Source organism: Varanus komodoensis, unplaced genomic scaffold (genome assembly GCF_004798865.1).
Source record: "Varanus komodoensis strain SLA01 unplaced genomic scaffold, ASM479886v1 scaffold3, whole genome shotgun sequence".
Lineage (NCBI taxonomy): Eukaryota > Metazoa > Chordata > Lepidosauria > Squamata > Varanidae > Varanus > Varanus komodoensis.
In genome coordinates this window covers 18,533,978-18,551,590 of record NW_025335761.1, presented here as the reverse complement: position 1 = coordinate 18,551,590, position 17,613 = coordinate 18,533,978, and the positions used below count along the sequence as shown (strand labels likewise).

Genomic DNA, 17,613 nt, shown 5'->3' with positions numbered 1-17,613 from the left:
CCACTGTAGAAAATGTTTATTAAATGCTGTATTAGTCATCAACAGTTCAAAACTCCTTTTTCACATATCAGCATTAGTGTTTTTCAGCTCCAAAATTCCATTTTTTATTAAACACATTTCATTACTTTTCACTGTTTGATCTGCATTACAGTATTTCTGGAATTATTTTTGGTATAAGTTCCATATAGAATAAATTGAAAAATCTAGCCAAAGTTATAATTTGCATGCGGAATGATTTTATTTAGAACCAGTTTATAAAAATAAAATACAAAATAATTTGAAAAACAGAACTTAAAACATTTACAAAGTTTTGATATGATACAAATGGGTAAAATAAATAACTACACTTTTATGTACATATGACTATTACAAAAACACTATGCCAATAACTTATGTTCTTGAATGACTAAGTAAAACTTATAAACATCTAATTTAAAGTTTGAAAAACTAGCATGGGGGAAAGGTTTGGAATATTTAACAATACTAATTACCTTTCCAAACAACTTTCTACCTAAGTTCATCATCATACTTGAGATGCTAAAATGGTTTCTGCGTAAACAATGGATTTCATTTTTTCTACTTTTGAAATATTTCACCCTTTTTAGCATTAAGAGATTCATATTAGTAACAGCAAACTACTTCAGTGGTCCTTGTTTCAAATCTTTTGTTTCCTTCATCTTTGTACCCTTGTTGTGATAGTGAAAAAATCCAAATATAAAACATGATTAAGCATTAATAGTTAAGTAAGAAAGCAGATGTTTAGAGGGAGACATTCAAAAACATGCTCTCTGGCCACTAAGAAACAGCAGGCAGTAGAGGCTGGAGGACCACCTAGATGCATAATACTGTTCTTCTGGAGGATGTGAATACCTATGCAAAATGCCATTTTACAAGGCACCTTGCTATCGAGCAAGGCACCATTGAATTTATTCTGCTACATATGAGTTAACCCCACTGAAACATCTCCTGATCCACAGATCTGAGAAGACTTCAGTGGTACTTTGCATCTTGGAAACAGAAACTGAAATGATATTTAAACACACATTCAATTCAACACACAATTCCCAATGAAATATTTGTGCGTTCGCCACTTACATTTCTGCTCTGGACTGGACAAAGGTGATTTACATTCTTGGCTGCAGAAAATAACTTCCTGAGCACAGCAATAATTATAATAAGCTGGGAGAAAACACTTTATGTGAACATCATAAAAGGCATCTTTGCATATTTTATGAGATAAATCCTGATAAACCTTCCTATCTTGAGGCTCATTCCTTAAGTCCTTTTATAGGCAATAATTTGGCTAGTGCCATGGGGAATTATGTCGAGAGAGTACAATAGGTAGACTCCAGCATTAACTTCCTGAGGACCAAAAAGTTCCTTTCAGCATAAGGTTTTAGCCTTTTCACTGGAAAAACAAAGCTGGAAGTGATTATTCCTTCCCACTGCCCACCCTGAAAATATGCTTTGCAGGGTTGAAGATGTCCTGGAAATGTGGGCACTGAGGTATGAAGATGGAACTGACAAAAATTGTTCCTTCTCCCCTTTCTGACAGCTTTCTGAGTGGCTCCCTACCTGTGGAATGAAACTGGATTCAACCCAATAACTGGGTTTCCATGACATGGCACCCCATCATGAGTAACTAGCCATGGTAGATTGTGTTGTCCAAACCCAAACCATTTATAATTTTAGGAAAAAGCCATGGCATGATAGGATGTTGTTTTGTCCAAACCCAACAAAGCAATTTCAGTGCAGTCTCTTGTGTCACCACCAGTGGCAACCCCCTCCACTGATGGCCAAATGGCAAGTTGGAACAACCATCATCATTTATTTGCCACCATTTAAAAATATTTTTTGGCCTCAGAAAATCACACAGAAGTGTCCAGCAGAAAATATAAATTCCAAATTTGGAACACACAACAATTCTGAAGTAACAATTTCACCGAAGATACAAGGAATGAAATTCTTAAATCTTGACATGTTTAAATGTCTGATGAATCTATTTTGTTTAATGAGCACTAAAGTTAAAGCATACTCCATGGTTGCACTGCTATCTTTAGTACTAATCAAAGATGACCTGCGATCTGTTACCCCAATTCCTGAACTCAGTGAAGTATGAAGGTTTTAATTAGAACAGAGTGGATCACAACTCAGATTCGCACTCTGTTTCATATCAATTAACTTTCTAAATAAAACATGTCCTTACGACCAGTTATTGCAAAAGGAAAGAAATCTATTTCTTTAAGTTATTTACAACCAAGCTGAGTAGAGCTCATAAAAAGCAAGCTGCTAGCCTAAAACTGCAGAAGCTAATTGAGAGACTTTCTAGCACTAGGGATTTGGCCTTTATTTTAATAGATACTTCGTTACTACAGATAGAACAGAGACCAAAATTGCTTAAATGAAGTAATGAAGCATTCACCAATTGAAAAAGCAAGACTAACATATAATACTTTATACATATATACATACATACACACACACACACAGCCTGCTGTGATTTATAATTATATAAATATGTTATAATCAACACAAACAAGCAAAAGATCTTGTAATCTGAGTTTTTAGTATTCAGTCTTGCTCAATTTGCTTGTTTTTTAGAAAACAATAGGGCAAATGGGGGAAAGTTCCTCTAACATGGAAGGCTAAAACTCAGAGAAAGCTCTGATACACACATATCTCTGTTTATACACATATTTATCAATTTATCATACTAAGTGTACCACATACATGGTTTAAGGCTTATGCCCACTCATCCAAATAACCTGTTTTACTGAAAGGACTACATGGTAAAATAAAAAAATTGCACAAGCAACAACAAAAGACATGGAAGCTTGCTTTCTGAATTTCCTTGCCTTTTCTTTGAGACAAAGGAAGAGATTAGGCACCATCCTAACATTTCAGAAAGTTATAGGCACCCCTCAAATAGTTAAGGGACCAGTCACTCAAGAATTACCGCCTGATCCTTAAAGAAAGCAAAAATGAAAGAGGAAAAGAGGATGAAATTTGCTCAATTACCCCCACCCCATGCATTGATGCAACTCCCAGAATCTTCAGATGAGAGTATGCCCTAAGCACCTCTGCACACACTTTTCTAAAGTCATTCTCCTTCCAAGTCTACATTTTTACACTAATACAGAAAGCAGGAAGCTGGGGATTGCACGGGATCCTCTGGCTACATTCCTATATTAATGAAAAGCTGCTAGGGTGGGCAGTCAGTACAATATGCCTAAGACTATGGCTAAAAGGAGGTTTCCAGATTATCCATTCTCTTTGCAAACATGGCACAATGTTTTACAGATAGCCTGAAACACTGAAGCTGCCTTTAATGTGAAACATGAAGGATCATGAATACAAAAGAAAGCGTAGCAGTATACTGATTTGAGGACAGTAGTATAATGGTGGTACATACCAGCAAAATGCTCACTAGCTTGATTCATCATGAGCATCAACAAGGGGTGGTGGTGCTCTGTTCCATGTTTTGCATGACTGAGCCTGTTAAAAACAAGTTGGTGGGGGGAGGTCCCCTTTAGCTATAGACTAGTTTTCCTATGACTATTAATTTTACTAGTTGTAGAAGGTTCACTTTATGAAATAAAAGAAAATGTGCAAAAATATGTTAGCTAATTTAAAAGAATGCATTTTAAAATGCAGGCACAGTTATTTTATACTCTCAAGATAAATAAAGTATTGGCCTATATTCAGTACCACAGTGATGGTATTAGAATTATGTCCTTTGCCTTCTGGAAACAGCTTTGCAACTGTTTTACGGAGGGATTACTACTGTGGACAAATCAGGAATTGCTTATATTTATTTCAGGGAGCAATTACGTTTGAAGCCATTAGAGAAATATACAATTTTCAAATTATAAGGAGTAATAGCTAGAATTAGAATGTTATACTTGCCAAAAAAGAGGTTCTGCAAAGACTGCCTCAAAAAGGTAACATCCAATCTTTTCCACATAACTTTATTGCACTGTCCAATTAAAGGTAACCTGAATTTAAGGCTATATTCAGAGTTCAACATTTTCTTGTTATAGTTAAGATTATTATTAAGGAACTGTTTAGCTTATGTTTACCCTGCAAAGATGCTACAAAGGGTATAGTTTCTAGCTGCCTCCCCTTTCCGTGTAGAAAAGTTACACTGTACCTGTAACATGAGGCAAGAGCCGGTTTTGTGACTAGCATTCCTCCAATACCCCTGCAGACCTCATTGCTTGCCTGCAATATCTCCCTAATTCTATGATTCCACATCAATATGGAATCACATTTTTAAAAGTGTGAACTTCACACTGTAAGATAGCAGTCCCAAAATTATACACTTTTTAAAACTGCAGAAATGCTGCAACTAATAGTTTAGCAAGGATCAATTTTGGATTTTTACTCAAATCTCCAGGATGATGTAGTTGGCCCCAAAGAGAAGTGGAATCAAGAGTTTTCAGAAGAATAGCAATGGTTTCAGTAACATATACACTGAGTATCTATTACCCTTGTCATTACTGTTAAGTAGCATTCTCTTCAGGAGCAAAAAGGAGGTCTGAAGAAGGGTGCAGGATGTTCCTGTCAAGTTTCATTGGCTTAGTGTTCATATTTATGTTTGCAGCCTGTACAAGAATTGTGCAAGTCTTCCTGCCTCAAGCTGTTTAAGAATTTAGTCATGTTTATTCTGATTCAACTCCAACTATGCATAATAATTCTGTCTGCCCAAATGTGGAATTCATTTTTCAACATCAATTGATGCATTCTTATCAATCCCATGAAATTACAATTTGCTTGAGCACTATGTAGCTCAAGTTATTTTAATCAAGATTAATTCACAATACCTTTTTGGTTCATTTTTGGATGTTAAAGGTTGTGGAAAAATCAATGTAACAGACTGAGAAACAAAACCACTGATTAAAGATAGAATACTATTTTAAAGCTTCATTAGTAACTCTTGACAGAGTGACAACCCCAGAAACCATTTTTCCAGTCACTGCATCACACACACACACACACACACAATCAACCAGTGCTTTTCACAATTGTCACCTAGTCTGGTGCATGTCTCTACCTTTGTACAATAGGGAAAGAAATACAAGTGCATTTCAACAGAAAGTAGTTTGAACATTAATTTCAGAATACATATACCAGATGTAAAAGGAATGGATGACAGTATTTTTACATTCTTGTTAAGTCAATGCATAGGATAGCTACATTCTGTCCCTGACAGCAAAGCATGAAAATAAATCTTTGGGATAGGCATCACTTTACATGAAATGGGGAACTGTTTTTATAACACTGATGCTCTGGACATGTTGTGAACTTCCTCTGGGGCTCTTCTGAATACAAAAACTGAAGATATTGCAAGTAGTTTGAAAAGGTTATAAGAAAAGAAGTAAAGTGTTTTCTGGACATTAGAAGCCAGATGAAATGATACCCTTAAATGCCTCAGAGAAATATGAATATGAAGAATTCATAGAGCTTTACAATTTCAAGGCAGTTACCCCTAAATAATATACCTCTATCATATGTTTGGTTCAGGTAAAATCACCCTGGAAACACATACTATTTCAAAAGGGAACTAGTTAGGGAGAATATTCCAAGCACTCTACTGGAATAACTTACTTACTTGCAGGTAAATTTGATAATATGAGAAAAGCAGAACGGTTGCATTGCAGCCTCGGGGAAAAAATCAGACGCCTAAGTAGTTTCTCAAAGCAGTCAGGAAAGGGAAAGAGAGAGACTAGACAAGGCAAAGATAAAAAGGAAATCTAGTCTTCTTTATATCATAGTGATCTATTTATTATTACTTAGTGCTCAGTATCATGGGGAACAATTAAATGTGAAATTATATCAAGATGGGATGAAATGATGTATGGACAAAATCAAGTACATACATCCTACTTGGCCATCAAATATATGATTTCTCCAATTCTTTTCATTTCATTCAGCAATTCTGAAGTGGCAAAGCTGATACTAAACACTAAGTTGCAGAGGCAATCAGCAACCCTTGTGTCCTGAATGGTGGCATGAAGAATATTCAGCTTTGTGCATGCCAGGAAATGGGAGCAGCAAGGCTAAAGGTATTTAATTCAGGCACACAACTGAAAGAGCACTGTATTGTCTGTGGTCTGTAATGTTACAAATGGAAATGAGAGAATTAGGCAAGCATATAGAAGCATATGTATATATATTTATAAATATTTATATTTTTACCATGAGAACATGCAATTATTGGTATAGCACCTATTATACAATATAATACAATGGAATAGGTATTTTAAATCATACAGTTTCTCAAGAAACAGCAGTATGCTCTCACTATTGCATTTCTCTGTAGTGCCTGAAACCTGAATGAGGCTATGGTTCCACACTGTGCTACATTACTTATGGGAAACAAAACACACATTTAAAAGTTTTAAAATTCCAACACGTTCTCACAGAACAAGAGAAATTCAGTGCAGCTTCAATGCAGCATTAGAAATGTGTTAGCTCAGAGAGAAAATATTCCCTTTTCCATCCAAAGATACTATTTTGGCAGCAAATTAAGTTAAATAAAACAAAGTTAAAAATAATTTATGCTGGTTACAGGCATATGACTACAGCAAGCAGATCAATAATTTCCAAAGTTCCCCCATATTAATTGTTCTCTAGAATAAGTGTCCATTGAGAAAACTGGCTGTATCCATTTTAAAACATTCTTGTTTTACTCTTCCAACCTAACATTGATTTCAAAATCTACTAAGGGAAGTTATTCCTCTAAGTGTCACACCATTAAAAAAGATTGAGAAAACTAGAAGCCATTCACCTTATTCAGAGACTAACACTTCAGGGAAATGAAAGACAAGCCTTAAGCATGGATTTTCTGTGTGCTGTTCTCCATGCTTTATGTCCCTAAGCACAATAATTCTTTTGCGTATGGAAATATTTACACTTGCATTATAGGGAAACTTATAAAGGACCTGGCTTCCACCTGCTAGATATACATGTAGGACTGCCTTATCAGATGTTCTGTAGCCATATATTGGGAAATGGGCACTTACACATATTCTTTCCATACAATATAAAATTAGGGACATTAAGATATGAGAAACAGCCTTGTGATTGCACCCTATTAGATTCACTGTCAAGTAGTATCTCCAAGATTCTAAACAAAATAAAGGAACCATTGGTTCTTTCTAAACTACACATACAGGTTCTGCAGTCATTTTTGAAGATTAAAGCTTCATCTTTCTTCTAGATTTAGGTTAAATTCTCAAGTAAGAGGTCTAAGTGTGCAAACATTTCTGCCCTTCTTCAGTATGATTACACTGGAGAGGGACATTGTGAATAAAGTTAAATGGACTAAGCACCTCACCCCAAATGGGTGAATTCTGGTCAGCTTTAACAGTGGCTCTCTTTTTGTACCCTGAGAAGCTATTGCACTCTAACAAATCTTTGTATATATAGGGATGTTCTAAAGTCCAAACTCTTCAGTTTTTCTTCCTCTCATGCCGTGATCATTATCTCCAGACCCTTCATGTACTATAAGATGGAAATCTTGAGGAAAAAACCTTGGCTCCAGAAAACAACATATAGGTAAGTGATCAAGCTGTCCAATGATTATGATCTGAACAGCAGCTAGCAGAATGTTCAGGATCTGTGAACACTGTACACAACAATCCTTTCCTGAAACTCTTTAAAATTCATGCCCGAAATCCCATGAGCAATTACATAAATATTTTTACATTTACAGTGGACTAATATGCAGTCTCCATAAAGATGCAGCTCGTATTAAGTATAAAGTATTATAAGAAGTGCAGCATGGAAGTTGATTTGTTGTTGTTGCTTTAAGGGGAGAAGTATAAGCCATGAAGGGACATGGGCAGTGAGCAACTTGAAAACAATGTGTGAAGCCCAACACTGAAAAAGAGACATTTAGGAATATTGCTGTTCCAAATAATGTGCTTTCTAAAAGCTCTACAAACACACAGCCGAGCAGTACCTCAGACATAATGGTGTCATAATGAAACTGAAGTTGTTTCAGGTTTTATAACTTTCCTCAAGAAATGGGCTAAAGTAGGCCGTGTTTTCTTAGAAAATAAAAAGCTAAAAACTTATGAAAAGCACTCACCTCCAAGACAATGTTTGTTCTGAATCTTTCACACACCTTGGACTTTCTGGATGCTCCATCCCTGCCCTCTAGCCTCCCTTATCTGCTTGCTGCCTGTTCTTAGGCAATGCCTGGCCACTCATATAAAGTGGGCCTTATCAATAATTTCTCTTAGAGTTGTTGTTTTTTTAAAGTCAGGATGAACACTGATTTTTTTGAAGATGTTTTCTTTGTTTAAATATACAGTACACAGACACGACATGCATCAGTTTAAGGAGGGGTTTGACACCTGATAAGATTCAGTTCCTATCTGCTAAGTTTACTGGCTGATTTGCTCTTCCCTGTGGGAGATTTAATGTTAGAGGAGTGATGGCAAGAGCCACTAGATCCTTTCAGACCATTCTTGCTAGACTTGTTGTAGCAGTGCTCTTGTTGGCAGGATCTCCTGGATGATGAAGAACCTGAAAGACTAGGAGGTGACTTACTCCTTCCAAGATGTGGAGACGAACTCCTCTGGTCATGGTGGGGTCGCCCACTCCGAGATGGTGAGGAGCTGGCAGTACGGGGCAAAGACGAGCTTCTAGGGGAGGCACTGGGACTGCGTCTAGGGATGACTGGGCTTTTGGGTGGTGTTTTGGGACTATGCGGAGATCCTGGACTCTTACACTGAGAAGAGCTCCGTGGCTTTTGAGATCCATTCTGAAGGATTTGAGCCAGACGAGAGATCAGGTCTGAATCAGAGCTGCTACTTCCTAACACTTTGTACCTGCGCAACCTTTAAAAGAAAAAGAAAATCAGTCACTTCTACATCCTAATCTCCAATTCTATGCTAGTCTACAAAATGTGTCATACTTTATTTATTTTCCAATTTATATCCTGCCTTTTTCCTACAAAGGGTTCAAGGCAGCTTACATCTCCTCCATCTTATCCCCACAACAACAACCCTGTGAGGTAGATTGGGCTGAGAGTCCGTGACTGGCCCAAAGTCACCCAGTTGGCTCCATGGCCAAGCGGGGACTAGAACCCAGATCGTCTGAGTCCCAGTCTCATGCTCTTAACCACTACACCACACTGGCTCTCCAGTGTGACTTTATTTATCTCCAAGGTCAGATATAAAGTACTGAAATTAACTTTTGAAGCTCTTCAAAGTATATTCTAAGAGCTGCCTTCTATATAAGTCTAACACTGAAATCATCCCCATAACTGCTCTCTGTCCTATCTTTATTAGTGATTTAATAGGCAGATACAAAGGACATGTACCCATTCTAGTGGTGGCACTGGAGATATGGAATGGCCTCCTTACTGAAAACCCACAGGCTCCCTCACTTCCTTGAATTAAGACATATACATATTGATAACAGACTTTTAATATTTAATGACTGCTCTTTTAAAAACTGCATTTATCCTGCCATTTAAACTGTAGTTTTTATCATTTTTTAATTTTTCTAATCGAGCATTGTTTTATCTTTATTTGTATGTGTTTTCAAGCTGCTTTCAGCAATGGCCTTCTAGAAAAAACAGAACACAAATACAATTATTAACTACATAAGGTTAAATGCAGTATTAAGCAAAAATCCACAAGCAGAAGAGCACTTTCCTCCTCTCTGCAGTATTTTATGCTGCCTGAAGATCTGCTCCATGAAGTTTCCTAGGCATCCAAAACAGATTGAAGGTGTGTGAGGAGGAGGGAGAAAGACACCCTCCCAGTTCTGCTGACAGAGCAGCTTCTATCAGTAGAACAACACTACCGAATTCCACACAAAGATATGCTATCAAACAGGAATAGGTACATGAAATACATTTACTGTGAGACATAGAATTTAGTCTGTGGCACTAAATCTAGCATCCTAGCAGCCAGTGCCAGCTCCAAACTACCTCCTCTGGTACACCCTTCCCTATCTTTCCTATACAACTTACAGTATATCCAGAGATGACTGTATGCCATTGGTTATTTCTGTTCCACCAGGTTTCTGTAATGCCCACTAAATCTAGCTTTTCATTTATTACCAGGAGAAATTCTCCCATTTAGAATTTCTCCTCCAGCCACATGCAACTATTGTTCTGAAACGTTGTCTTCTCCAGTTGGTTATCATGACTTACCATAACCACATTGCCTATTTCTTCCTCTCCTATTCTTGGACAATCTGAAACGTCTTCCCCTTCATCCACTAGAGATGATTTGATATGAACTGGATGCTTCCCATCTCCTGTTAGCTTTCTCCCAGGGTTTAAAAGCTGCCCTACTACCTTTTTAAAGTGAAATCCTCCCCTCTACACCACCATCTCATCTATGCATTGAGGCTCCTAGCAAGTATGCACATGGTACTGGTAGCATTTTGAAGAAACCCACCTTGGAGGTCCTGAATTTCAACCTTCTACCGAGCAACTTAAATTTGGCTTCCAGGATCTCACTGCTACATTTCCTCACTTGACTGGTACCAATATGGACCACAAGCACTGACACAACCCACATGTTATCTACAAGGCAGAAGGTGATATCCACAAACTTCACACTAGGAAGGCAAGTCACTATGTGCTCCACACACCAATCACAAACCCAGCTGTTGATGTTCTTAATGAACAAATCTTCCACTACCAGAAACCACCCTGCAGGGATATCCTCAGTGCAAGAAGATACAGGTACAGGGATGGGTTCCTTCTAAGGGATCATTTCCCTCTTCCTCAAAATGATGCCTTCCTTCCTAAGCTATTATACCAAGACTCCCCCCCCCACCGCCGATGACAGGAGCTGTCATTCAGGAGTTGGGACTTGGCTAATTGGGTCCTTGGAGTCTCATCATCCAGCCTGTCTACCTCTCTTTGCTTCTCCAAGTCAGCAAAATTGGCTTCAAGGCAAAGCATTTGTTCCCTGAGAGCCAAGAGTTCATTATACCAAGCACATACCCATGACTTCTGTCATGAGTTGGCAGATAGTCATATATGTGGCATTCAGTACAATACTCTGGATAGCCCTTGCACCCGTTGGCTTTCTACTTTCATTAATTGGTTTAATTGGTATAAATTGGATGTTTACCTGAACAGCTTGGGGAATTTGGGATTTTATTAAGTTTCTTTCTCCTACTAGAAGAGAGCAATGGATTTACTTTTCTGTCGTTCCTTGCACTTTATCCTCCTGACTAGAGAAGGGGAGGCAGACCCCTGTGCCCTGGCCACCTTGCCCTGTTGCTCAGCTCATTTGTGAGCTGACACTTTGCCACTGGGGTGAAACACTTTGTACTGGGGCTCTTCCCACTCAGAGAGCTAGCTCCACAGAGCTAGCTTCTTCTATAACTCCTGGTGGGCTAGCCCAACTGTAGCAGCAACCAATCTGATTTGAGAGCCTTGCCTGAACAGCAGGACAGGCTGTGGCTCCTCTGCCCTACTTTCCAGTCATTGGCAATGAATGAATGGACGAATGAATGAATGCTAGGGTCACAATCAACAAAGGTAGGTGATTACTAAAGGCTTGTTGTTTGGAATTCTGGCTTAGTATGTGATCTAAATCAGAATGATAGCTGGCCTCTCAAACCTGGGGTTCTTCTATTCCGGAGCTTTGGTTTATGGGCTTATACATAGCCCTAAAAACCTGAGCCTACAGAAGGCCCAAACTGAAGCAAGGCTTCCCTGATGTTTAGAAGCAGTCTCTCCCACTATCTAGGCTCTAGAGTATACAGTGGTATTACTTTCCTTCCCTTTTCTAAGGTTGAGTTTAATCTACTACAGATTTGGTTTAAATGTAGGCTGCAGGAGCTAGATGTTCCTACTAGCTTTTCCCTCTAGATTTAGCTCCCAACTGTAGGTTGGTGGGGTTTCCCCTCTTTCTAATCTAAGGTCAAGTTTAGTCTACTAGGCTGCAGGAGCTGGATGTTCCTGCTGGCTGAGTATCCATAGGATTGCAACCTCAAACTCCAGTGAGTGTAGAGACAAAGCTTATAAGAATGCACGGTATATCTAGAAACTTTAAAAGTTATGGAAAGGACACCCAGAGATCATTGCTATTGTTTCCCAGCTGATAATTTTTGAGAGCAGTGATAAAGCTATTATACCATACAGTACGAAAAACTACTAAAACCTATAGCAGAATAAGAAATTATGAATGTGTGTAGCATAGACAGCAAGAACTATATCATATCATCTACAAGTCTCTAAGAAGCTATTATCTACTACTCACTAATTGTCTGCATTATCTTGCATAAGCCATCCTGGATTTATTTTTAAAATACTTAAGTCTTTCTTCCAGCCTAGCGACCAGCCCCCCCACACTATCTCTTTTAAATTAAAAATGCAAACAATCTAGTCAGATTGTTGTTCTTTTTTGTAAATCACAGGGGTAGTATAAACTGAAAAGGCATTTCCCTAATGAGATTCCCACAAGGCAGATGACAGTAAATGGCTTACATTGGAGCTATTGATAGATTTTTCTGGCTACCAATGTCAGAAAAATGTATTTCTGCTCCCAATTGCCACTATAGGTCTCCTCACCCATTCTAGAATATGCAGTGTGTTTAACATGCTAATGAATAAATTACTGACTTTATGGTAAATGACTGCTCATACCCAGAATGTTAATCATCAGAGTCTTATCACAGTTACAATTTGTAAACTCTTAGCCAACTGCATGCAATCTTAGTTCACTTAGAACTAGAAGCAAAATGTTTTGGAAACCAAGGCAAGATCATACACAGATGATGCTAATGATGTTATTCAGGCAAAACATTCCTGATTTTTTCAAGAAACAGCTTTCAGATGTTTGTCTGAATAAATGCTCCTTCCCAGATGATGAAATAAAAAGTATTCCCAAAGTTGTTCAGATCTGCTTCAGAAGTGTGGTTTTTTTTTTTTTTTTTTTTACCTGGCTTCTACTCCAGGCCTTGTTGGAGGTCTTCCGGGTGGTGGTCGAGGAAAAAATTGAGCAGAGTTTGAACTGCTAACATGATCTGTGGTAGTCCAAGATACTGGTCTTGGAATTTTGCTCTTTCTGGACTGGGGACTGCTTGGTGACAAAAAGCTCTCCTCCACCTGGTTATGTAAATGAGTGTCCAATGTTAGCTTGGAAAAGGAAGACAACACATCTTCAGAAAGTGGTATGGGACCAGCAGCCTTTTCTTTCAGTGACTTGTCAGAGGCACTTGAGAGGTCACCAAGGAAAGATTTGAGCTGTCTCTTTTCTACCAGTAGCCTAACCAGGTCTGTTTGGTGGGCCTTTTTCAGAAGCAGCTTTTCCTTTGCTGAAACAGCAGAAGTCTCAGATAAGGAGTCTATCTCTTGCGCTAAAACTGGAATGCGACTCTGTCTAGCCACAAATGGTAACCTAGCTAACTCCTTTTTAGACTGATTAGAATTCTCATTCTCTGAAATGGAATGGAACAGTTCACCATTTCTTTGAATATTTTCCTCTTCTTTCACCTCTTGGTGCAAACAGGTGGCAACATTCACTTGTTGGCACTTCAGTTCTTCAGCATGATCAATATCTCCACCATCAACATGGAAACCATTTCCTTGCTCTGTTGCTACTTGATTTTCCTGTTTATGAGCAAATGGGTCAGTACTTCTTGACAAAGAAACATCTGATGTTTCAGCTGCTGACTGCTTCAGTAACTCCTGTTTTACATCCTGAATTGGCAGTGAGCAGGAAATCACTGGTCTCAGTTCTTCTGGTTCTGTAAGGGCTTGAGGGCCATCCAACAAAGATTCTGTGTTTCCTGGAGCTGTTAAACATGATCCTTTAGTCTCTATTTCAATTGCATCTTCACAAGGAATGGAATGTTGCTTGTCTTCTACTTCAAAGTGATTCACAAGTTCTCCCTCTTCTTGCTTTTTCATGTGTTGGTCAAGTAGTTTTGCCTGGTTATGATCTTGGATTCCAACATTTTCTTCAACATAGCTTTCTTTTGCATGAGTTTCCAGTTTATGGTCTAATTTGAGGACTAAATCTGTTCTACTGCCACTAAGAATTAGTGCATCATTTGCTACCACTGAGCCAGGTAGGTTTTCCTTAGGAGAGGAAAGTTCTACATGTTCTTTAAACCGGTCTTTCTTGTCTAGCTGCTGACCATAATGAAGACTCTCAGAAGCAGACTGTGTGGATGCCATTGATGGTCTGGGTATTGTAACCTATTCAGAGAAAGGAGAAAAATGATTTTTTCTTGGCTTTGAAATCATCATGTTTATATTGTCACATAATTTCATCACATTGAAAAAGATAATACTTTGCTTTTGCAGAACTTAAAAAAAACCCACTCCATCTTGGGATGTGTAACAAAGATGCCAGCAGTTCCAGTGTTTATTTAAAATACTTTAAGATCATAAATGTTAAATCTATGTTGTTAATTTGGGCTGAATTGGAAATAGCATGATGGGAAGTAATATTAACTGAAACTGCCTGGAGCAAAATGACTAATCTCATAACTGCCTGTAAAAGTTTCTACCTTGCCTTCATCCATCATAATTTCTTCATCACCTTTGACTTGGCGGATTCCACTGACTTCCTCCATGCAGATGGTACTGTTCCCCCTAGCTGGATCTCTAGTTCAGCATTTCCACAGGAAGATTCTGTTCAGCACTAGCTCCCATTCCTAAAGGATCTTCAGTATTGTGTTCTTGTACCCTTGCTGTTTTGTCCACACTTTTCTCTCACATGACCTCCTCAAAGTCTGTATCTCTTATTACCAAGTAGAAGATCATAATATTTACTTATAACTGTCTGCTTCTTAACTGCTTCATTGTCCTGCAATTTCAACTGTCTATCTAATATTTACCTAGATGTTTCTCCATCATTTCAAAATCAGTCTGTCCAAGACTGAACTACTCATCTTTGATCTATAATAACTGAAATAACCATTGATCCCATCAACCTGCTGCTTTAGTTTATGCAATTTTCCATCTGCTTTGCTTCTATATTCTGCCACTAAGCCATGCCACTTTTCTCTATACAAACTTCAGAACTACAATCCTTTCTCTCAGTGCCTTCAACTAAAGTATTGTTTATGAATTGCTCACCCCCTGCAACCTTCTCTTCTTTTTCCATCCCTTATCACTGCTGTGCCCTTTCACATATATATACACACACACACACACACACACACACAGAGTTCTGTTATCTCTTTTTGTTCAGTTCACTCAAAACACTGCTCAAATCACAATATTGCCTTACCATACCCTTCTGTACCTAATAGAGACTTTGGACTTATTCTTCACCTTCATGCCCCATTCTGTTTTTATCTCCGTACTAATCTTTCTCCATTGTTCAACTCTATCATTCTCAATCATCTAAAAGTCTTTTGCCCTTTTAAATAGTTCCACTTTATCCCTTGCTGAACATTTTGGTAGGAACTCCCTCTAGAATACCTATGTGATGCAAGTGCCACCTTCTCTTTCTTCAAATTCCATCACAGAATCCAGCTCTTTTTAGCTTAAATCCTTGGCCCTCATCTCTAACTTAAACACTGTAGTGGCAAAACAGAATTTAATGCACAATAGACCTTTTAAACACCACCACATATAGTTACCCCATCAACCCATTAGATAACCTTATTTTTAACTGTCTCAGTACAGAGGTCTACGTTAATTTGGTGTCGAAAGGATTACTAGGTTGGCACTAGACAGGTCTCAGTGGGGAGCTAATTCCACAGTTGAAGGGCTACTGCTGAGAGGGCCCTCCCCTTTTTGCTACTCTCTGAGCTTCCCCTGGAGTTGGCACTTAGAGGAAGTTCTCAGATGGATAGATAGATATAACTATGTTTTAAATGTGGTTTGTACTGTAAACTTCTTATAACATTTCAGTGTGTTTGAATATGATGTATTTTAATTGTTATTTTTAATGTGCTGTTGTGAACTGCCCAGAAAACTTCAGCTATTGGGTGGTATAGAAATTAATTAATTAATCATAGCATCCAGGTAGATTGTGGTTGAGAAAGATGTTCTTTCAGGGAATTTATACATCTACTCAGAGAACTGAAATACAGTGAAGTTTACTTTGGAGTAATGTACCTAGGACTGCAACCTATGCACACCAGCTTGCTCAACAGAAAGATCTGTTGGTAGTCCAGTGATGCTACTGCAATTACACCGTTGGATAATGCCCCAGGACTAATGCCTCTGTTTATGATTCTGGTCCTGACACACAAAAGTAGCTTCCTTTTATATATAGAGTATATTCGACCTAATTGAATATATTACTGCTGAATCCTTTCCTGCATCCAGTGCCCCATATTAAGCCCACAACAATATTTACTTGTTATATATTCTTCCTTTCACCTCTACCTCTTCCTCCTCTTTATGTATACTCTCCAAACCTTCCAAGACCAGCTGACCATTACCTATGTTCCCTAACTTCCAGTCACTGTAAAATATCCATTACCTTAAATCTCTCCACCTTGCACAGAGAGACCTTCCTATGTCCTCAGAAGCTAGACAAGCAAAGCATTCCATCCTAAGTAACCTGCTATTACTGTATTTGAAAAACATCTCGATCGTTGTCCAAGTGTTCAGCACACATGAGAAGGAACTCTATTCATTTTATCACATGTACTGAATGCACAAACAGTGGAAGCATAGCCACTACTACAGCAGTGGCAGGGGTAGCTCATATAGCAGAGTCACTCAAAAGTTGCTGAAGCTTTATCGCTAACTATGGTGGCTAGAAATTTGTATTTTTAACAGATGAAGGTAACAAAAGTGAAGGATAAGGGAAATGTAGCTGTTGTACAAATTGGATTGGGCTGAGAGGACAGGTAGAAACAAATAAGAAACATTTTGTCTTATTTGTATTTAACAGATTGGCAGAACATCAAAAAACAGAAAACAACATAGATATATAGAATTAAACAGAAGAGCACAGCAAAGGTTTGATTGCCATCATCATAAGTTATTACCAGAAACTATGGGAATGACTACACAGACTTAATTTGACTTTGCACTCTCTCCCACTTAGGTGATAGATTTGTCTAGAAAGTTGTACAATACTATATTCAGTGGTTCACATTGCTGAATAAATAAATGCATAGCAAACATTTTTTTCATTATCTCTCTGGAAGAAAAGGCAAATGTTGTTATTTAAAAGAGGATATAATAACTGTGGTATAAAATGATAAAATATTCTCATATCAAGTGAAGTTTGAAACAGTGATATTGATCAATATTTAGCAGGACTTTGTCAATAAGATCTAGACACAATCATCTTAAGGGACATTTTAGTCATACCTAGAAAGAGATATTGCACTCTTAGGAGGCAAACCTATGCATGATTAGACAGAAACAAGTCCTACAGTACCCAGCATTCCCCAGACAGCTATGCTGGCTCCAGTTCCATTCCGACCACTAAAGGGATTTTTAAAAGGGGGGAAGGGGTTGGGAAAATGCCAGAATGTTTGAAAGGTCACTTATGAACAAGAAAAAGCATGTCATGTACGTGACTGTTACTATCCAACGTGTTAACCCTTGGTTGGTTAGTACCGAATGAGCTAACTGCAAAAATAAATTTCATTTTCATTTTTGTTTTCTTATAGTACACTAGACTGTTGCACATCCAAACAGGTTCT

At 38.1% G+C, this 17,613-nt stretch overlaps 1 protein-coding gene across 4 annotated transcripts in view; it reads right to left on the bottom strand.

Moving 5' to 3' along the window:
* Positions 1-58: 58 nt before the first annotated feature.
* The window catches only part of TTBK2 (tau tubulin kinase 2), a 107,149-nt gene continuing 89,594 nt past the window's right edge, over positions 59-17,613 (bottom strand). For all 4 annotated transcript variants that reach the window (XM_044436208.1, XM_044436210.1, XM_044436207.1 and 1 more), the window contains 2 exons: positions 12,927-14,188; positions 59-8,849 (listed from right to left, as the gene is read on the bottom strand). In XM_044436208.1, the coding sequence (XP_044292143.1) occupies positions 8,381-8,849; positions 12,927-14,188 (1,731 nt within the window). In that variant the 3' untranslated portion in view covers positions 59-8,380. The remainder of the gene's footprint in view (positions 8,850-12,926; positions 14,189-17,613) is intronic.